The sequence below is a fragment of the Misgurnus anguillicaudatus genome, chromosome 9 (genome assembly GCF_027580225.2).
Source record: "Misgurnus anguillicaudatus chromosome 9, ASM2758022v2, whole genome shotgun sequence".
In the NCBI taxonomy this organism is placed as follows: domain Eukaryota; kingdom Metazoa; phylum Chordata; class Actinopteri; order Cypriniformes; family Cobitidae; genus Misgurnus; species Misgurnus anguillicaudatus.
The window spans coordinates 12,572,551-12,595,944 of record NC_073345.2 but is presented as its reverse complement, the minus strand read 5'-3'; the positions used below and the strand labels follow the sequence as shown (position 1 = coordinate 12,595,944).

Below are 23,394 nucleotides of genomic sequence, written 5' to 3'. Positions count from 1 at the left end.
ATATTTACATTTTTATAATATTATTTATCAAATTAATATAATATTGAATTATTGAATTTCTTTTATATATTTTTATTCATTAATTTAAACTGCTATAACATTTTTATATATATTATATATTTACCTCCAGACACTTCTGTGGAAAATCCTAGTGTCTTCTTTAAAATATGACCACGATTAGGCTTCTACACCAAAAAATGCCAGAGTTATATTAGTTTGAAGGTGTACATCACATTTTCACCCACACATTTATGTTTTGTGTTTTTTTAATGTATTGTGTTTTTTATGTATTGTGTTTTTGACTGTGGTTAAAAAACATGAAGCCTCCGTCACACAGGCGTGTCACGTGACAGTTTGTAGTTTCAACATGGCTGCGGAGGAGCTCCCGTCTCAATTTGATGTAGTCATTCTCGGCACAGGTAAGAAACAACGAAATTAAAATGGCAGTTTTTAATAGTATGTTGTCCGGGTGCGTATTTTGTGTCCAGTAACGCGGAAGACAAAAGTGTTAAATGAGAGCTTGTTGTGTTTTAACGCAGCGATACATAAATGCTAAAGCTAACTGACTATATTTTATTGACACGTCAGATGGAGTAAATATAGTGTTAATTTTATAACATAACGAGAATGTAAGCACCAGCTAAATAATTTCCTGAATAACTTGCATAACTGTAAGTGATAATGTTCTGGTATGAAGTCAGTGATGCTGAATCACAGATGATACAGACTGAGCCAGCAGTTTGTCACTGACTGTGCCGTACTGCGTTTTGCTTATTTTGATGGAGACTGTATGACTGTCTATTTATTTATTTATTGCATTATTTATTTGTTTTATTCTGAAATTCAATTTAATGTGACAGAACTACATCCATATTCACATTTGACACAGCTGGATGTTGGATTAAATAGCATCAGAAATGTGTTCTTCACAGGGTGTGCCAACAAAAGATGTTTGCACCCTGGGTCCAACTATGTTTTGTAGTGTGTAAGTTAGCAAATATTTCACAATAAACAGGTTGTTCTGGTCTTGTGATTGACTGGATTTGTATGCAGAATCAGTACTAAATTAAGCTGTAAAGGACACAACGTTTTGTAGTTTACCAGACTCCTTGTTTTTGAGGCCATAGGAGATTGTGATTTTTGCGTAGTTGTGGTTTGAGTTGTCTACACACAAGTCTTGCAAACAAATATATGCATGCATACACAGGGCCCAATGCAAAGAATTTTTATACTGGCTCGTGGGGCCAGTTGTTCAGGTCTTCACTTGCCCTGCCAATATTTTCACAAAAAAATAATAATAATAATAATTCAGCGTCAAGTATTTTAAATAATAATTCAAAAGTCAAATATAATTGTATACATATACATTTTATTCATCATTTGTAGCCCAAATCTGAACTCGAAAATGTCACCCAGCACACTCTCATCCAGTTCATGCTTTATATCTTGATTAATGTACAAAGCTGAGAAAGTTGTTCTTAAGAAGTTTTAAGATATAGGCATGGGCAATAAAAACACAATTTTCAAAAGGCACAAAGCTATTTAATTGCATTATGTAGCCTAATTATATGAAAGTACCTATTAAGCCTCGAATGTACAGCGAGTGGCCCCATTACCTTAATAATGCATAGCCATTGCCTTGCTATTGTATGTTTCTGTGACGAAAATTATATGATACGTAAATAAGAGGTAAATATAAGACGTGAACTTGTGCAAAACTGTTCTGCGCTTGTGCACAATGTATTTTTGCATCTGATTAAGAAAATACTACCATTTATGTGTTTACATGCATGCATGCTTTTCTCCAGCTGATCTGATTAGAGATCGGACTACACCACCCTTTTCAATACAATCGAAATTTGCATCCGATCGACCTTAATCGTATTGATTAAGGTGTTTACAAGAAGGCTTTTCGATACAATTGAGCCATTAATACGATTACAAACTGATTATTTGGTTGCATGTAAATGTAGCTAATGTTAATAAATGAAATGCAGTCAGTTTGAATTGCACTGGTCAGTCCTTCCTTGGGCTATGTTTACACGACATTAAAGTAGTGAAAAACTAAAAGATTTTTCCATTGCACTTTTATAAAATATCATGTAGACACAACAGTGCTGTCAAAAAGATACACATTTACACAGATACACAAACATGATTAAATCCGCTGTATTACTTGTGCCAGCCCAGTGAATGGCACTGTTACCTTTACCTTGTAAAGAAGCTATACACGCATGTACACATATGCAATTGATAAGGGAGCAATAAACACGTTGAGCAGTTTTGTTTAGATGGATGATGAGGTAGGTTTTTAAAGTGACCATGGACAATAAAGCTGCAAAATGATGTTAACTTACACAGTCCTGTATACCGCCATTGTTTTGGTTATACTTGTGCATGCCTAGACTGAATTAACATATGCACATGATGTCATCAATATCACAGATTCGCGTTTACGTGATTTACACAGAGACGACAAGGTGTTAATATCAATAGCTTCCACTTTAAAACCCATCTTAAAGCTCATATAACACACGTTATTTCTGATGTTAATCTAGAGTACCTATAGAGTCGTATTACATCCTTTATATCTCCGAAGAGTTTAGTTTAATCAGATTTATAAAAGAAAGATTAGCTTTACTGAATCTTTCAGATAACGTACGAAAGAATGAAGAAGGAGGAGTTACTACCGCGGGAGGAGCGAGTACGAGTCATGCAACACTATACAAGTCTGTTTAACTTATGATTCACTACATGTTTGTGTCATTTATATAATATGTATGCGCCTATTTCGAACATAACACAGAAGTCTTACTTATCGCATGCAACTCATGACCCGGTTGGAAAAATCCAGTGCATCAAACACACAAGCAAACTCCGCTGCTACCCCGGATAATAAACTATATCCATTGTTTTCATAAGGCTGGCTTTCTTCTCCTTACATCCAAAAACACACTTCTTCTTTCGTGGAATGGTTGAGTTTTGAAATTAAACAAAGCTGTCGAGTGATGTGATGTGAAGTTCTAGTGTCTCCCGCTGATTGACGGGCGGTAGGCGGGGTTTTCCGGGTGAATTGCCCATAAAAAGAAGTGATATGTAAAGAAACCCCTGAAACTTCAGCTGGACCTGTAATCGAAAAAAACTTTTCGAAACTTGTACGAACCCTGGCAAAGTGCATTCGGCACAGAAATACTCTGTAACATTCCCAACTGCTTTTTTGACACTTTGCCTACGTTTAGCATGAGGAAACAACTCTATAACTGTGTTAATCAGTCAGAATGCATGAAATACCATTGAACCACCCCTTTAAAAAAGTGTGCATTTTCAGGACCCAAAATGCTTTTGTTGTGCAGACAAACAGCCAAACCACATAAAACTTTCCTGTTTGTGGTTGCAAAAGTTGCCCCTTAAAGTTTCCTGGACTGGTCACCAGTCCTACTTTTTTGTGTGCAGTGCTGTGTAGCACACACGTTTGTGATGTCTTTCAAGTGTAGCTGACCTTGACCTTCTGTGAACTGCTTTAAATTCAGAATTGTAGTTCTGTGCAAGTCCTTTAGTACTGGACTGTATTGAGCAGATTGAGAATGGTACTGGAACAATATTTACTGTCCTCATTCTCTTCAGTGTCCTGATTCGAAGAGGCGAAATGTGTTTGCATGCAGGCCAGGTCCTCAGGACAGGGCTGAACCAGCAGCAGATAAAGTCGCTCCCAAGTGCAGACCATTGTTCTTCACCATCGGGTGGAAAAATGAAAAGATGGGTTACATTGATCCCTGAGAGCAACGTTCCTGTGCTGTGATTGATGGTGTGCAAATGAATATATCTGCCCCACTTCTGGTTCCGCTCATGCAAAACCACCAGAGCCAGTTTGTCCCAAGGCAACCGGTGACACGGGGACACTCGCAGCTTGGACTATTTCTGCTCAGACTCTGTTTCGTGTCAAGGTTGCTCAGACAAGCGTGCTTGTCCCAGACTCCCTAGTTACCCCCGTTTTTGCTGCTGGATACAGGTGTAAATGAGGATACGGACAGGGAACAGTTGTTAATGAATACCACGGCCCCTATAATGATGCCTGTAGACCCTCTAACTGTGTGAAGGACTGCGTTCCCATCGGTTGCGCCCCGTCAGCCAGTGAACTTGCACCTGACCTGGCTGTCCCTTGAGAGTCAGTGCTCAGGGTCCAGTAAGGTGGGAGCAGATGCCTGTGGATGGCTTTTCATTTTATATTGTTTGGCTCCGAGTCCCATAGCAAAATAGAATAATCAAGAGCAAAATGGCAAAATGAAATTCCCCATAGCTTTGGGTTATTTTCTTGCAATTGGAGTAGTGCTGATGAAAAGTTTCTGATGAAATGGATGGCATAAAAATCATTTTTTACAGTACAAAGAATCCTATTTCAATCTTTAGAAAACATACAGTGGGGTCCAACAGAGAGTCAAAATTTAAACCTGGAAATTGAAAGTTTTTTCAAATTAAAACAAATACAATATAATTTAATAAAAAAATATTTGAGCAAAAAGTTTTATATTCTTGTTTACATTTTAGTGCACGAGATGATATTTGGAAATTTCACAAGTCATGCATAACTCAAATTGTTGATAACCATACTTAGGCGAAAATTTTGTTGTGCTTTGTACACAACAGAAGCAAATTTATTTATTTGCATGAGTACATTACATATTTAATCAATAGAAAGTCAATGGAAAGACGCAAATAAAAGCATATATTTGCGCGGGGTGATGCGAATGACAAGAATTGGGCGGCATGATTGCCGCGAATATGCGCTATACACCTCAAACGTGTCTTCAACTCAAGCGGAAAATTCACTTAACGCAAAGTTAAATCATGCGAGTAATCTACTAAGAGAAACGCAATGCTTCGCTTTTAGTGTAAACACAGTATTAAAATTGCTATAATTATTGTTATAAAATATAATTGTGCGATATTGTTATTTTCAGTTTTTCGACCACCTGAAAAAGTCACGCTTGATCAATCAATTGTCTGTTAGTTACACTTCTTCACATGATACAAATTCGCTTTTCAGAGTTCACCGAACTTGAACTTTGGAACGCAGCGAAGTGCGAAACTTTTCGCACTAGCTTGCGTTACCGGTCTGATGTATTCACATGTGTATGAATGGTAGTCCGCACACTTATGTTGTGTTCAGACCAGCTGCTGTAGAGGCGTCAAGCGCAAGTGATTTCAATGTGAAGACGCGTTGACGCGTGTCTGGAGGTCTTGAGGCGCGAATGAGCCGTTTAGTGCAAAAATGTGAACTTTGGTGGAAAAACGCGCCACGTTAACCAATCAGGAGCTTGCTCTAGTAGTGACATTATTCCAGTAAGTGAGCGGAGTCGCAGAAGCCCTTCCTATTTCCGCGTGAATGTCTCGATGCGTAGAATTCCACGCGCGAATGAAGCGAGTAAACTTAAAATGTTCATGCGGCAAACTAGACGCGAATTTGACGCCTCAAAGCATCTGGTATGAACCCACGGTTACTTTCATCACAGTTTATTATTTGAAGAATATCCTGGCCATTTTTCATTTAGCTTTTGTAAAATAATGTAGGCTGTCAAATTCCAAAATGACAACCAACATTAAAGTATCATAAAAGTATTACTTCAGTTTGATTCTCATAAATGCACCAGGTGGGTAATATCAACAATAACAATCTAATTTTGCCATTGTGTGACTATTCCATCTCTTCTGCTGCCTTTTACCAATAGCATCCTATCATGAAATTTTAAATTACACACACAGTGGCATGAATTGTAAGTCTGTTTGTAATTGTAATTGTATAAGCAGCACAACTGTGAGCAGTGTAACCCTCTGAAATGAAAGAAAAAAATGCTGAGCTTGCAAAAAGTCCACATGGTGAAATTGTTTGACATATTGGGAACCAGTTCAACATTTGGCCTATAAAGTTGTTTCTCAGAGTGCTGTATGTTGTGCATTTTAGTTTTTGCTGGCTAAATTTGACATAATTTTGGAATGTTGTATGAAAGCATATTTTTTTAATATTCACCTTTTTAAGCGGGTCGCATACCGGTAGAGAAGTGCCATGTCGCGTGTAGGACAACTTGCAGGTATCGCACACCAGACGTGCACGTTCAATAGCCCAAGCTTAGTCATACAGAGTTTACTTCTAGATGCAAAATATGCTTTAGAAGCCTATGTTAATCGTTTACAATTTGGGATATTTTGACAAATATGTTGTTATTTAATGTTAAGCTATGCAAGTGGCGCTCTGTGGTGCTGCAGGGATTTGAGCAACATCTAGAGTCTTATTGGCCAATACCCTGAGCCCAGGTATCAAAATCGGTATTGGGAAGAAAAACATGGTATCGGAAGTTCGGAACATCTCCTGGTACATTCAGTTTTTGTAAAATGATTTGAGAAGCACTTATATTGAATTTCATGTCTGGTTATAAAAAAGGATTGACACAAAAAAGGATTGATGAGCAAGCTTTAAAGCTTGTTGCAATCCAAACCTTGCATGTTGCAGTTAAACCCCAAGTAGTTTTATTTAAAGCGAACTTTTCTTACTTTGGTTTAACACAAACACTATGCAAGGCATCAGGAGACCTACCAATAATGGTATTTATACCAAAATGTTAACAGAAAATATTTAACAGTGATTCACGATTAATTCTCACCTAACATATCAGAGCATACACGCGACAGTTGGAGCGACTAAAGGATGTAGACAATGTAAAGGTACAATGGTCTTTATGGAGGAACATCATAAGGGTTAAGTAATCATTGGCTGACAGGCTTGACTGAGATGCACGTTTAGTTCATCTCATATCAGAGCCATTCGCTCGCCTGCCGCTAATAGAGCAGCAATGAAGAAAACAAGCCAGCCATTTCACCGGGTCGTTCTCTGAGCCCGGGTTAATGTAACTATTCATCTTGGTTGGACCCCGTGTGCCTTTAGCTTGAATAGCCTCTATTAGCAGTCATGTGATTACAGAACACCTTCACAGATATCCAGACCTCTGCTGTGCTCTTTTCACATGATTGATTTCTCACGGCCCTCCGGCATTAGTGTGGAATTGATTGTTAGGAGAACCTCCAATAGGCGCCGCAGTCGCTGACTTTTTCCAGATTGTTAGAGATTGTTTTGTACAGTTGCAAGTGCTTGTGGTTCTGAAACTTGATTTTGTGGTGAATCCTTTGAAAAAAAAAATTCAGTCTGTTGTAAGTAATTTATAGTAGGGGTGAGCGATTAATTGAATCAAATCACAATCGTGAAGTAAAACGTTGCAATTAGCAACTCACAAAAGGCTGTGATACGAGTCCCTCTTTGTGACAGTCATTTCTTATTTTCATAAAAATAAAAAATAAATAACCCATAAGAATGCAGCTAAATGACCAGACCCGTAAGCAGCTAACCATAGAAAGGCAGATGCACAATTAAATTGCCAATCAAGTCGCAATCGGGTAATTCTTGCGAAATTAGACTTGTGAGGTGTCATGAAATGTTTTGATAAAGTAAATGCAAAGTAAGAGTATCAAAATAAGATCTCTTCATCTACTATTTTGCACATGATTTCAAATGACATCATACAAACCAATGTTGTTGTTTTTCCACATTTAAGAGGAAAATGTTCATTACCCGCAACATGTCCATGACTGGATTTGGGTTCTTTGACATGGAAATATTTCTAAAAAAAAAAAAAAATAAAAAGCTTCAGTGCATGTTATACTATAAACATTTACAGTAAAGAAACATGTGGTATTTGGTGATCATTGGTAAATGTAGAGAATAATAAGGAATATAAATATGTCCAAGAAAGATGTTGTCATCCACCGCAACAATTTTTAATCATTGTTTAAGCCCTCAATAAACTTATTTTCAAAAAAAAGATGTCTTAACTTAAGATGTCTACCAGTTAAGCAGTTCTTATTTTTTCTCTCCAGATAAAAGTTGAAATTTTGTTTGTCATAGTACCGAGACAACTTTTTAGTTCTCATTACCGAAACATGACTTTTTGTAAATGGATATATTTTCCAATTACAACTCTTTCGCCAACATTGACGAGATAACTCGTCAATTAAGAGAAAACGCTTCCCTGCCAATGACGAGAATTTCCGGCTTTCCGAAATACCGCTATTATGAACCAGGTGGGGCACTTCCGCAACTTATACAACCCGGAAGTAGTGCCTCACATGAAAGAGAAAGAACTCTGTGTATGTTTTAAAGATCGCTCTGCATCTGATCTTTATCAAAAGTCCTTCACCAAAATGGAATTATCTCAGCTTTTTGCTCAAAAATGGGTGTTTTTTAAGAAACCTACCCATATTTGAGAGGTAATAAAAAGAGAACTAATAAAGGTAGGATGAAACGTTTTTTATTGAAAGCAGAGGGTCTGTTCTTTCATTTAATATATAGTTTGGGAATATATTTAAAAAAGAACATTTTCTGGAAGGCATTAAAGTTTTGTGAAAATCATGAAAAATACTGGCGGTGACTGGCAACTTTTTTTTAAAAACGCTGGCGGGGAAAGAGTTAATGTAATATCATGTTGCGGTAATGACAATTTATTTTTGATATTGATAGTCTGAAAAATGTAAATAATTATTTATTAAATATTTTTTAAATCCTCTAAAAATAATGGTTATAGTAAGTTCAGACCTTAATCTTATATGTGAAAAAAAGGGCTTTTTAAAAATTCTGATGCTGGACACATTCTAAATCTGGATTCACACCAATCACAGTATCTGTCAGTAAAATAAGATATTTTTTCCAAATCACACAGCCCTAATTTATAGGAAGGGTTTATGCATAATATAAATTCCTTGTAATTTGCTCTCATCGTATTGTCCCATCCCAAACTCTTTCAAAACCACAAATGACTTTTATCAATAAAATAAAGTGGTTTTGCACAAAGCTGGCCAAGCTCTTTTACATTCATTTAAAGCATATTTACATTCACATATATTGCAGAGACTTGTGTCCAACATGACTTACAGGTATTTTGTATTTAAATTAGGAAGAATAAATGACAATAAATAATTTTTGAGTAAATTATTGTTCGCAACAACCCAGAAACATGACAAAGTATATAATAGGAAGATGTGTGAGAGGAGGGGATGGGTGAAATAAAGGGGTGGCGTGTAAAAGAGAAGTGACCTCTCTCTCTCTCTCTCTCTCTCTCTCTCTCTCTCTCTCTCTCTCTCTCTCTCTCTCTCTCTCTCTCTCTCTCTCTCTCTCTCTCTCTCTCTCTCTCTCTCTCTCTCTCTCTCTCTCTCTCTCTCTCTCTCTCTCTCTCTCTCTCTCTCTCTCTCTCTCTCTCTCTCTGTGTGTGTGTGTGCGCATGCGTCTGATTGAGTGAGCGGTTGTGAGGAGCGTGTGGTGAGTGTAAGTGGTTTTTTATGCCCGCTGTGGCAAAAACTATTGCTTTCTCTCTTTAAATCTTTTTTCTTTTGTATTATTTCTTTTTGGTTTTTTGGTATTTGTGGCGTAGTAAAGTGAAATAAGGTTTTCCCTTGGAGTTTCCCGGCGTCAGCAACCAGTGTAGTACTGGGAAGCATGGCAGCCCAAAACACAAACACTAGTTTGAACTCTCTTACACGAAGACACGGCGTGAAGGTGGTGTCCGCGGTGAATGTAGAGGAGTGCATTCTCGCCGTCGGAGATGTTGTTGGACATGAATGTATTTTAGCGGCATCAAGAATGAATAACGCTATGGTCTTGTTTTTAAATTCAGTTGAGAAAGCAAATGAAGTTGTGGCGAAAGGAGTTGTAATCAGTGGTTTATTTATCCCAGTGCTTCCTCTTTCTACTCCCGCTAGGAAAGTCACTTTGTCTAACGTTCCGCCGTTTATTAAAGACGAAATGTTAACAAAGGAACTGTCACGTTTTGGAAGGATAGTCACTCCGGTGAAAAAGATCGCCTTCGGAAGTAAATCGGATTTGTTAAAGCATGTAGTATCTTTTCGGAGATTTACTTACATGATCCTCAAAGATAACAGAGAGGAACTTAACCTGACTTTGAAGTTTAGAGTGGATGACTTTGATTATACAGTCTTTGTATCTACTGATATGATGAAATGCTTTGGCTGTGGTAGAATTGGACATTTAGTACGTGCTTGCCCAGATAGTAACGGTACAAACAAACAAGATGTTCCAGAAGAAAATAGTGTGAAAGTTGTGAACGAACAAACAGAGAATGTTCATGAACCAACCCAAGCTGAACCTGGGACATCTAGTAACATTTGTGGCTTAACTGATACAATGTCTCTGTCACAGGCAGAAAAGGTGAATAATGGGGAGACTGGTTTAGTTACCCGTTTAATTGTCTTAGATGAGCCCAAAGTGAATAAATCTGTTGAGAGCATGGATATTACACATGTCACGGCATCTGACACAATAGTCCCCTCGGGGAGTGTCAGCTTAAGTGATGATTTAATGAGGGATTTAGATCAGGCTGTATTCAAAGCACCTTTAAAGAGGAAAAATAATGATAAGGCTTCAGAATCAAAGCAAGCTAAAACAACAGAACATGTAAAGGAGGTTGATGCTGATGATGATGGCAATGATAGTGATTTCTCTGATTCTAGTGCTTCTAGTTGTTCTCAGAATGAGTGGATATGTCACGAGTATGGTACTGATGAAATCAAGAAGTTTTTAAAACTGACAAAAAATCTGAGGGGGGTACAGGTTGCTGATTATTTTCCAGACATTAAACGCTTTGTGGAAAATACTAGAACTTTTATGAGTGAGGGGTATTTTACAAACAAAGAAGTTTATAGGTTGAAAAAATTTGTGACAAAACTCAAACCGACAGAATAAATTGATGGCATTGAACTGGCTTAATTATTTACCCCATATTGGCTGTTTTTTTATGGCTTAAGTTTACTTTTTTATTCTTTTATTTTTGTTATGGGTGATATTCGTATTGCATCCCTAAATGTAAATGGAGCAAGGGATTCCATAAAACGTACAGAGATATACGAAACTATGAGTCAGAAACAACTTGATGTTTTACTGTTACAAGAAACACACAGTGATATAACAAATGCTGCTGATTGGACAAAAGAATTTAAAGGTCTTTTTTTTTCAAGTCATAAATCCTCACTTAGTGGAGGCGTTGCCATTTTATTTTCAAAAAATTTTACTCCCCATTTTACTGAGGTGGAAGAGGTTGTGAAAGGAAGGTTGTTAAAGATTCGAGTTCAGGTTGAGAGCCATACCTTTGTTTTTATGTGTGTATATGCTCCAACCTTACCAGTAGAAAGAATGGTTTTTTTACATACTCTTTCTGAAACTTTAGAAAAATGTAATGGTGAAGAACATTTATTCCTAGGTGGAGATTTTAACTGTGTAGAAACTAATATAGATAGAAATCATGTAGAACCACATTTACTTTCTCGCAAACGACTAATTCAGATGATTGAAACAAATGACTTATGTGACGTATGGAGGAGTTTAAATGGGAATCTAAAGCAATACACATGGGCACATGCCCGTGACAACATGTTGTCATTAGCAAGACTGGACAGATTCTATTGTTTTAAACACCATCTTAGTATTTTTAAGACCTGTTTTATAATTCCAGTTGGGTTTTCAGATCATAGTTTAGTTATATGTACGGTAACTTTAAACTTTGTCAAACCAAAAAGTGCTTATTGGCATTTTAATACGAATTTATTAAGTGATGCACATTTTATTGAAACTTTTAAATTTTTTTGGGAGAATTTTAGGAATGAAAAAGCTAATTATCAGTCTTTACAGAAATGGTGGGAGTTTGGAAAAACACAAATCAAACAGCTATGTCAACAGTATACTCACAATGTCACGAAAGATATAATTAAATCTACAAAAGTTTTAGAAGATGAAATTTTAAAATTCCAAGAAGTAGCGGAGTTAAGTGGAAATCAAGCGCATATTGATTCCCTTTTTTTAAAGAAATCTGTTTTGTCTGATATGCAAAGAATGAAAGCACAAGGGGCGCTAATTCGATCACGGTTTAAAGATATAGACCAGATGGACGTGCCGTCAAAGTTCTTCTTTAGTCTAGAGAAAAGGAATGGTCAAAAACGATTGATACATTCTTTATTTTCTGAGACTGGTTCTCTTTTATCAGATCCCATAAAAATTCGGGAAAGAGCGAATCGATTTTATGAACGACTTTATAGTTGCGAACACAAAGAGGATCGGGTTGTTGAACAGAGTTTTTATGAAGAGCTGCCGAAGGTCTCTGAAGACTCTAATGCAGCACTAAAGCGAGCCATCGGCCTGGGGGAACTATATGAAGCTCTGCAAAGTATGGAGAATGGCAAGGCTCCCGGGATCGATGGAATCCCGGTTGAGTTTTATAAAGCCTGTTGGCCTGTGTTAGGGAAGGATCTGCTGGAAGTTCTCAGCGACAGTCTAGTCGAAGGACTTCTGCCGCTAAGCTGCAGAAGAGCGGTCCTTACCCTTTTGCCAAAGAAAGGTGATGTGAGAGATATAAAGCAATGGCGACCCGTATCTTTATTGTGCTACGACTATAAATTGCTCTCAAAAGTGTTAGCTACTAGACTAGGACGGGTTTTGGAAGAGGTAATCCATTCTGGTCAGTCTTACTGTGTGCCTGGCAGATCAATTTTCGATAACATCCATCTAATAAGAGATTTATTTGATGTCTCTAGAATATTGGGAGTAGATATGGGTTTGATTTCCTTAGATCAGGAGAAAGCGTTTGATCGCGTAGAACATAACTATTTGTGGAAAACTCTACAAGCATTTGGTTTTAGTTCTGATTTTATAGGTTATGTTAAAATATTATATAATGACATTGAGAGTTTATTGAAAGTTAACGGTGGCTTATGTGCTCCTTTTAAAGTATGTCGTGGTGTAAGACAGGGTTGTTCTCTATCAGGAATACTTTATACATTGGCAATAGAACCATTTTTAAATAAATTGAGAAGAGTTTTAGAAGGGGTATCTTTACAAGCCGGTAAAAGTACTTTTTGTTTATCAGCTTACGCTGATGATGTTGTCATAATACTTAACAAGCAAAATGATGTGAATATTTTATTAAAAACATTGAGGGAGTTTGAAACCATCTCTTCTGCAAGAATTAATTGGGATAAAAGTGAAGCAGTGTTAGTAGGGAAGTGGGAAAAAGGGGTACCAATACTACCAAATGGGTTAAGTTGGAAAAAAGATGGTTTAAAATATTTGGGAGTGTTTTTAGGAGACGACACGATTGTTCAAAAAAATTGGGAGGGAACAATTGAGAAACTACAAGGTCGTCTTATGAAATGGAAATGGATTGTAAAAAATATTTCATATAGAGGACGAGCTTTGATTATTAATAATCTGGTGGCTTCTTCTTTATGGCACCGACTAGCTTGTATAGATCCACCCGCATGGTTATTAGGAAAAATCCAATCTCTTTTAGTAGATTTTTTTTGGGACAAATTGCATTGGATACCACATAATGTATTGTATTTGCCAAAGGAAGAAGGAGGACAAGGACTTGTACATTTGCAAAGTAGGACTGCAGATTTTCGTTTACATTTCCTACAGCGATTTCTCAATGGCCCAGAGGACTTAAGTTGGAGGCCAGTGGCCAGTGCAATTTTAAGGACTGCCGAAGGACTATGTTTAGATAAATCATTGTTCTTGTTAGATCCCAAAAGAATGAATACATCCAGTTTGCCGAAGTTTTATAGTAATCTTTTTAAAGTTTGGGACCTTTTTCAAGTAAAAAGAACTGACTTTACATCCTCAATATTTTGGCTACTGAAGGAACCCCTGATTTATGGGTCACGTTTGGACATTCTTGGTGCATGTGGGTCAATGACGGCAGTATTCATTAAATCCAAGATAACAACAGTAAAACGTTTAATTAAAGTGGCTGGCCCAAGTCTGGGAAAAGTTGAAGATGTAGCTAATGTTTTAGGAGTGAAGTCCACTCGAATTGTTGCACAAGTGTTACAAAAATTACTATCTGTTTTTACAACAGAAGAAGTGAAAATGCTTCAGGATTATTGTGAAGGGAAATTGATCCCCAACAAGAAAGATACATTTCCAAACCTGCTTCTTTCACCCAATTTAGGTGAATATACAGGATTGTTTTTGGATTCTGAAAAGTTGATAGACATGGATATGTATGAAAATAATGGTAAAAATATGTACAATGCTTGTGTAAAATCTTTTAATAAAAAAGGACTCCATGAAAGAATTGATACACCATGGCGTACTATTTTTAAAATGAGTAATGATGTCAAACCAGAGTGGAGAGCACTGTATAAGCCACCGTTAGCTAAAAGAGATGGAGATTTACAATGGCGAATTTTACATGGCATTGTTGCTGTTAATGCTTTTATTTCTGTTTTAAATCCAGATGTTGGCAAAGAATGTCCTTTTTGTTTTCAGAGGGAGACTGTTTTATTTTTCACACCTTTTTGTATTGTTCAAGACTTAAGCCTTTGTTTGATTGTTTGCAAGATATTTTTAACTGTTTTAATGAGAAGTTTTCTGTGCAAATTTTTATCTTGGGTTGTAAATATGTCCAAAGAAGAAAGTACGAGTGTAACTTGTTAAATTTTATTCTGGGCAAAGCCAAAATGGCCATTTATATTAGCAGAAGGGATAAAATTGAGCAAAAAAGTGAGTATAATGTGGAAAGGGTGTTTTCAGCCATGATCAAATCAAGACTTATGATTGAGAGTTTCGTTTTTATAAAATCATGAACTCTTTAAATGTTTTTGAAGGAATATGGTGTCACAGAGGAGCTTTGTGCTCAGTTATTGACAATGAACTTAATTTTGCACTTTTTGTTTAATGTTTTTTAAAAGACTTTTGTAAGATCTGTTGATGATGAGTAATATTGTTATATAAAGAATCTTGAAAAATCAAAAAAAAAATCTCTCTCTCTCTCTCTCTCTCTCTCTCTCTCTTTCTCTCTCTGTCTCTCTCTCTCGCTCACTCGCGCATGCACACAATCCCTCGCTTGCTCCCTCAGCCTCAACTATAAATAACCGAAAAATGACTTTCAAGGTGCACAGATAGAATCCATTTGGAATGTTCTCTAAAATGAAGAGTGATTTATGATTTCATACAATTCCTGCTGAAAGCATTCCGGGCTTTGCCCGGTCATCAAAGTCCTGCCAGCACAAATCTATTATTTATCGCCTAGCATGTCTGTGTGGCATCAGAACTTTATGGCAGGTAATGTTTGTCTTTAGCAAACATGATGTGGAAAAATCAATACTGGATAGGATAAATGGCATTAAAAGATGGCGGCGAGAGGTTATTTACACTTTTTAAAAACATCTTTACTATTATCTGGACAGATATATAGAAGCGACTTGGATGGTTGCTTTTCCGCTAGGTGGGTACTGTAATTGAGATGCATCTGATTTAAAAAGGCCAAGTGAGTTAATCTGATACTTTTCCATAAATCTAACCGGGTTTCCTCAGCTCAGATGACTTTGAAATGATGTCATTGCAATTAACCGTAATGTAAATGCAGATGCGTTATTACATTTCATAGTAAATGTTTAGACAGCCGTGAAAGGCTGTTCGCAAACCGTTTTTTCATTTTGCGCTTGACGTGTTTCAGAGTGAAGCTGGAAAGGAACAAGATAAAACAGCGTGGAATTTTTATCTATTAGAAATTTATTAGATTGTAAAAAAAGTGTTTTATTGATAAAGTACCAGACAGGTGCCAGTTTACTGAGGGGAAGAATATGAAAAACTAAAAGGTCTTGTAAAAGAACTATAAAAGTCAAACTTTTACAATTACTTTAATACGATTTAAATTTGCACCGAGAGCATAAATTGGATGAATTTTGATTTTGTGTTGATTTTGAAACTTAAACTATGGTTTTTTGGTCACCTACCGCAGCTCAGCGCAAACATGTGGGTGTCTAGAATCCCAGGATTGTCCATCAGTGAAATGGCCGGTGCAGGGGAAGATACGACGGGCCTGTGCGGAATAAATCACTTTTCCATTGTGTGTGTGAGATGGGGCTGCGCAAGGCCAGATGAAGAAGAAGAAAGATGGAGGGACAGGGACGCTTCAGCGGCTTAATGGAGTTGTTTTCAGCCCTGCTGCTGCTCAATCTCGCTCTCAGGGACCCCACACACTCCTTTTGCCCCTATACAGCAGCTTTGTGGAGTATGTAAACCTACTCACCAGCATAGATTGTTCGCTAGTAAATACAGTACCAATTGGACTAGTAGTGCTTTGGTCTGTGAACTGCTTTGGGCTTACTACTCGTAGTTTCAATTAGTCGTCCAAAAGTAATTAACTAGTTGTCAGGTCTTGCAATATGGCATGAAGAATTAGCAGACTGCGCTCTCCAGTGCTTTTAATGGAGAATGTGTGAGATACCAGATTAATGCTGCTCGCATTGTCACAAACGGTCTGAGAATCCCGGCAGATTTGGGTGACATTTAAGAAGTTTTAGGGTGGTGGGCAAACGTTATTCTCAGGTACCATTGGTGCTTGTGAATGAAAAGTCCTGCTATTTTACATTTTGTCACTTTTGCATTATTCCAAGTGTATTTGGCTCTCATAGGTCACCGGCGAAAGAAAATAGCACGCAGATGCACGTCTCATTCTTTCTCTTTATGCTGAATTGCTGTTTTTAACTGGATGTATCCGCAGCAGTTACAGTAAATAAGACTCAAACAATCCCTAATGCATTTATGTTTGTGCCGATGTAACCCGGCCGCTTTGCCATTTCAGCGATGAATGCTTGAAAAGGCACACATTTCGCAAATTGACTGAACTGTTTTATTGAAAGAAAGGTCATGCAGGATGGTTCAGTGGTGGTCAGTGACAATACTCTCTGTCTGGCTTCATTTCCCAGGACTCACAGAATCTGTCATTGCGGCGGCCTGCTCCAGAGTCGGACAGAGCGTTCTCCATCTGGACCGGTAAGATTCACGTAATAGACTGGAGGTTTTATCACATGCTGAAAGTGTGTTGGTTATGTTTATGTTTATTGAAGGTGTGATATTTCTATGTTAAAGGTGCAGTGTATGCATTTTAGGAGGATCTCTAGACAGAAATGCAATATAATATACATACCTATGTTTCTTTCAGTGATGTGTAAAAAGACATCATTACATAATAAACAGATGTGTTTATTACCTTAAAATGAGCAGTTTTATTTAAATACGCCCTTACATAGAAGTTCCCATCATGTTTCTACAGTAGCACTAAATAGACAAATTGTTCTATAGAGCGTGTTTTGTATTACGTTGTCTCATACGATGATGTGTTTGTCCTGTGGCGGCTACCACACAGGGCTCCAGACTAACTTTTAGGAGCACAGTGGCCCCCAACTGAAAATTTTAGGGGCGCAACCAGACAATTTAGGGCTACAAACCATTAATAAACATGCTAACCAAATATTCACATTTCTACTAATTTCCACTGTATTACTAATAAATACTTCAATGATAGATGCAGAAAGTACAATGTGCTGTTTTCAAATTCAGTATCACATCACAAAAAAAGTCAAATTTATTGGTCGCACATGTGCGATTTGATGTAAAATTCAGTGGCACACTCTCAAATTTTGGTACTTTTCATTTCAAAAAAGGATGGGTGACCTTTGGACTCAGCCATTGGTTGCAATTTACAGTCTTACCGCTAGATGCCGCTAAAACTCCCTGATTGCACCTTTAAAGGTCCTATGCAAAAAAATTAATGTGCAATTTTTTGTGTATGGTGTCAAAAGGGGATTATTTTGGGGCGACTCGCATTGTCTTTTTAAAGAACAAGTTCAGTAATTAATACTTAAAGCCTTGTTTTCAGATAGTTTATGATGAAATAGAACGGTTTTGACTGAAATTTCGACATATGTCGCTGCCCCGAGAATTTTCTGGGGTTTATTGTATCAGCCCCCACCTCTACAATGGGTGTATAGGTGCACTGGAACAATCCTTCCTAAAATGCATTAAACTTTCGTTTACAAAGACGTGAAACTCAGCGAGTGGTCAGGGGTGTTCAATGATATGCTCACACAAAAATTGCTGCAAAAAATGCTTTCCAACAGGTGTTAGTTGTAAACTTGTGGAACTATTTTTCCAAACACCTCACACACGTATTTTCTTCAGTTGAGAGCTTGAATAATAGACACTCCAGCACGGTTGGTGGCGATAATCCACCTTTGCCAATTGCAAGAATAGAAACAAAGTTCCCGGCGCGGATTAATAACGTACCTCACAGCACATCTAATACAAGTCAATGGAGTTGGCAAAAACTACGATGAAACCTGTTGGAATGCGTATTTTGCAGCAATGTTTGTGTGAGCATATCAGTGAACACCCCTGACCACTCGGTGAGTTTCACGTCTTTGTAATCAAAGGTTTAATGCATTTTAGGAAGGATTGTTCCTGTGCACCTATAGAGCCATTATAGAGGTGGGAGGTGATACAAGAAACACCCGAAAATTCTCGGGCCAGCCGCATATGTCGAAATTTCAGTCAAAACCGTTCTATTTCATCATAAACAATCTGAAAACAGGGCTTTAAGTGTAAAATACCGAATTGTCCTTTAAGTTTATGTCACAGTTAGGCTGGATTTACACTGCAAATCTTGATCCCGAATTCCTGATTTGTTGCCTGTATTCGATTTTTTTCTTCTTTTTTTGACGCCCTGCTTACAAAAGGCAAAACAATAACGTGTTAACACAAATTCATTTATTAATGTGCTTTTAATGCAACAAGCAATTTTGGTTTGAACCTTGGTCTAGCCCAGGAGTGGGGAACCCTAGGTCCTGGAGGGCCATTGTCCTGCAAAGTTTACTTCCAACCATAATCAAACACACCTGCATTTCATTTCCAAGTAATCCTGAAGACTTTAATTAGATATTTCAGTTGTGTTTAATTAGGGTTGGAACTAAACTCTGCAGGACAATGGCCCTCCAGGACCAGGGTTCCCCACCACTGGCCTATCCCATAACTAATACACAAAGGATGCATGTCCATCCACTTGCACAACTGACATTTTGGGTTTGGTTTTAAAACATGCAGGAATTAGCAAACAGAGTCCAGGACTTGCTTGATTTTAAAATAATTATTAAGAGAGAGAAAGTTTGGGACCTGATTGATGTTAAAAGAGTTATTAAGAGCGACAAGACTTAAAAGCGATCTTCCTCGCACTGAATGACACATCTGAAGCGTGTGCATATAGACATCTACACAGAATTACAGGTTTAAAAATATCTGTTTTGACAAGAATTCACGCAGATCTGTTATGTCTTAAGTGAATGTTTGGTTAACTGTTGAGGAAATATCTGATGTGTAACATTGTATTAGATCCTTGCATTATATAGTAGACCTTAAACAGGGTTCCCTCGGGTCTTTGAAATCCTTGAAAGTTTGTGAATCTGGGGGGGAAAATTCAAGTTCCTGGGAAGTTTTTGAAAATATACATTCATTGAAAGTGCTTGAATCTACTTTATGCAAGAAGTTTTCACACGTGCTAAACTGTTCGCTTTAAATGCTTATATCTTCTGTATGCGAATGTTGATTCATACCAAAATGCTATTTTGCATAGTTGTGTTTCACACATGAAAACGTCTCGGGTTACGTATGTAACTGTTGTTTCCTGAGAAGAGAACGAGACGCTGCATCTCCCTTGCCATACTTCCCTGTAACGCTGTTTTTGGCAATATTTCAGACAGCGATATACTTCCCGGCTCCTGCGTCACCCTGTCTTTGTCGTTAAGCCTCACCATTGGTTGAATTTGATATACACATTCAGACGCACTTACCCCTGGAGGCATTTCCCAAAGTGTCACCGCAGTGACACAGCGCGAGTTCCCTCGAAAGGGAACTGTAACAATGTATCTTAAAAGGTAACACGATGTAACCTTGCTCTCACTTGAAATGTGTCCCCACTAGGGCTGTCACTTTTGAGAAAAATCAAATTCGAACGGATATCGAATATCATGAAATGTATTCGAACATATTCGAATATCTAGGTGTCCCCGCGCGCATCAAAAAAAAAAAAAAAAAAACGTAATGGAGATTCAATTTATTAACCGTGACAGTCATAAACAGGGCTGTCTGCATTACTTTTTTTTACTTAATGTTTGAAGCAGCAGGTTATCAACTAATGAATAATAATGTCTCAGAACAGGTTACAACTTAAACAGCAGCAGGATTAAGGCATATAGCCAAGCCCAATCGAAATCCGCGCCCGCTGATTTCGGCGTAAAACTCCGCAGATTTAATGCCCGTCATTGACAAGCGCACACATCCCGCGCTTGAGCCTGTTTGTGAGAAGAAATCTCATTGACAACAAGCACACATACACAGCCTATCCCGCGCGTTTGTGAGCCGTCATTGACAAGCAGTGCCGCTGCTAGCCATTTTGGTGCCCTAAGCATAATTCCTTTATAATGCCCCCCACCCCGACCCTAAGAAAAAAAAAACTTTTGTTTTTGCCAGTTTAATTTTTTATTGCCAAACATATAACTTAATAGCAGAAAGTAAAATCTTCACAACTTTAGCCAACACACACTACACATTTGAAAGTGCAAACTTTTATAGAATAGCAAAACAGAAAAATTACCAAACTTAAATTATCAAAATAATCCAGACATGTTTTTCCCAAGTACAATGTCACTTTAAATAAATTACATTAAATAAACATCAATAAGTAAACAAGAATACTCTTTCTTAAATAAAACAAAGATTCAGAGAACTAAGTGTCACAGTAATGTTTGCTTCATATCATGACGTTTTATATTTATATATATTTAAGAGTGATGAATTGTAACATGTGCACTGACTGCTAACGTTAACTTTTACTGAGAAAGTATTAACCACCGTCACGTCAAAATAAACCACAAAATAACTGCTCAATATCTAAAGACGAAAGTAAAAGCTGCGCCAGTTATTTGTAAAATGCATATGCATAGGTAATGTTTTACAGTAATGTTTCTCAATTTAGCTTGCACTGAAGTTATAAATTATAACAACATAGTTTGCTAAACATTAATATCAGCACAGCAAGTTCGAGGGCGGCGCATTACGATTAGCAGCAACTGCAGCTGCAGCCCTTGCGCATTTCCCTTATTTAGAAGTGAATGATTAAACATGATGGACTTACCTGCAAGTAATGCGGGCATCATCCCGCAGTTTCTTCATTTTTTTCCGATCCTGACTCCTGCTGTCTTTTCGGGGACATTTCCAAAAGTTGCCTTCTGACTGGCCGTTTCTATATCCGAAAGCTGCAGCCTGCGCGAGGTCGCATATGCAGGCTGCATACGTCATCATACTTTATTTCAGTTAACTGAACATTACATTAGCAAGTCATAAGCATATTACAACAATTTACGATTAACTAAGAATAATAGTTAACTTTATAATTGTTAATATTACGAAATAAGAACGTTTTGATGACGTATGCAGCCTATAAATGCGACCTCTGGAGGCTGCAGCCTTCGGATTGAAAAACGGCCTCTGTCAAACTTCGTCAGGCGCCCGCGCGATCAACCGGCACGGACAATCAAAGGCTGGGGGGCATACTTTCTAGACTAGAGCCACTAAATTATCTCGTTCCCCCCTTTTTCTAACATATACATGGATAAAAAGGGCCTAATAATATTTTTATAGGCTAATGAAATAATTTCAGCATTAAAAAAATTTTTCATTAGGCTATTATTTTTGGTGCCCCTCAGCACGTGGTGCCCTACGCACAGCGCGTGATGCGCGTTATGGGAGCGGCGGGGCTGTTGACAAGTGCATTATCTCTGCGCGTGCTGTTTGCTTGACCGTTTTTAAAGATAGAGAGCACAAACCATTTGATATTTGAGATGAAATGAAACTTACAGCTGAGTTAAGTAGATCTCAATTGACTCTGTCGTCTATGTGATGCGCGACAGTAAGCACATGATCATTTCAAATCAGTTTACAAGACAAATGCTGTTGTTGTTTAATATAAAGCTTACATTGCGTTGTAAAAATAATTATCTTCATACATGCTAATTTCATAATGCGAACATATTAACACAAGCTTTTTATTCTGCTATAATATTTAACACTATAATAATATGTCATGTTATATAAAAACTATAATTCTATCTTGACATGCACATTAGGCTCATGTTGGTCCAATTTGATTCCCTCTCTTGCGCACAGCTGCCGTCGGTCTCACTCTCAGCCTCCTTCCCATTACGAGGTGTTTCTGTGAAAAATGCGCTAAACATGTCATTTTAAAAACCGGATGGTTTATTTAAAGTTCGAATACGGATATTTCACGTCATGTTCGAATGCATATTCGAATATCGAATAAAAAGTGACAGCCCTAGTCCCCACATTTAGTCCTTGAATTTGAGGGTATTGGACCTGGAAAGCCCCTGAAAGGTCCTTGAATTTGAAGTTAACTAAGGTGTGGGAACCCTGCTTAAAGCTGTCTGTCTCAATCTCAATCAAACAATAAAAGACATTTTTTTTGTGTGTGTTTTACAGGAGGATCTACTATGCTGGAAACTGGGCTAGCTTCACATTCAATGGCCTGCTGTCGTGGATCGAGGACTATAAGGTCATTTAAAATGTCATAAAATGTAGAGGGATGCAGACTGTGTTTCTGAAGCAAGTTTTTTATTCGATTGTATAATGTTTGTTCTCAGAATCAGGAGGAAGTGAAGACCGCAGAGTCTGAGCAAGAATGGAGGAGCCTGATTGAAGAAGAAGAAGATGTGATTCCTCTCAGCTCGGTGGACACCGCCATCTCCAACCTAGAGGTTTTCTGTTATGCCAGGTTAGTATGCCATTTCCTCACTACTTCTTTTATTAAGATCGTTTCATGCAACAAACACCAAGCTTCTTTAGCTCAAATGATAGAGCATTTCTTTATGGGCTCGATCCCAGGGAATACACATACTGATAATCGGTTACTTTGGATAAAAGTGTATGCCAACTGCATAATATAGTAAATGTAATCCAGACCTTGAACAAAAATAAATAATTGTATGCTTGGAAAAATAAGTGTTCACTAAACTGCATAGAAAGTTTTCCCCATTTTCAGCCCCCCACACAACTGGATTAGGTATACATTTAAATGTGCATTATTAAACGTTTAAATAAATGGCACCCAACCAAACGTACTGTATCTTACCCAATTTCAAGAATCGTGTTGCATTATTAAGCAACAGCAAATAAATTTGAGTTTTGTGTATTTTTCAGTGTTTGGATTACTTGAAATAAACAGTGCAGACTATAAAACTGTAAGGGAAAGTGTTCATATTGTTAACATATTCATTAAATGCAAGAGTTGCTGGCCTTGGCACAGTAAAAACAAATATGCCTACCTGTCCTCTTTCATTATGACCATTGTACGCGTCTCTTTATTGAAATGGACAAGCTCTGAGCGCTGACTTAGAGCCATGGGGAATGCAAACACTGTCGTCTCATGTTTTTTGCAG

The 23,394-nt window shown here is 37.6% G+C and overlaps 1 protein-coding gene across 1 annotated transcript in view; it reads left to right on the top strand.

The window, feature by feature from the left end:
• The first annotated feature begins 319 nt into the window (after positions 1-319).
• Positions 320-23,394, top strand: part of chm (CHM Rab escort protein) — a 77,319-nt gene continuing 54,244 nt past the window's right edge. The window contains exons 1-4 of the mRNA XM_073871146.1: positions 320-419; positions 16,819-16,885; positions 22,439-22,511; positions 22,600-22,730. Coding sequence (XP_073727247.1) covers positions 368-419; positions 16,819-16,885; positions 22,439-22,511; positions 22,600-22,730 — 323 coding nt within the window. The 5' untranslated portion in view covers positions 320-367. The remainder of the gene's footprint in view (positions 420-16,818; positions 16,886-22,438; positions 22,512-22,599; positions 22,731-23,394) is intronic.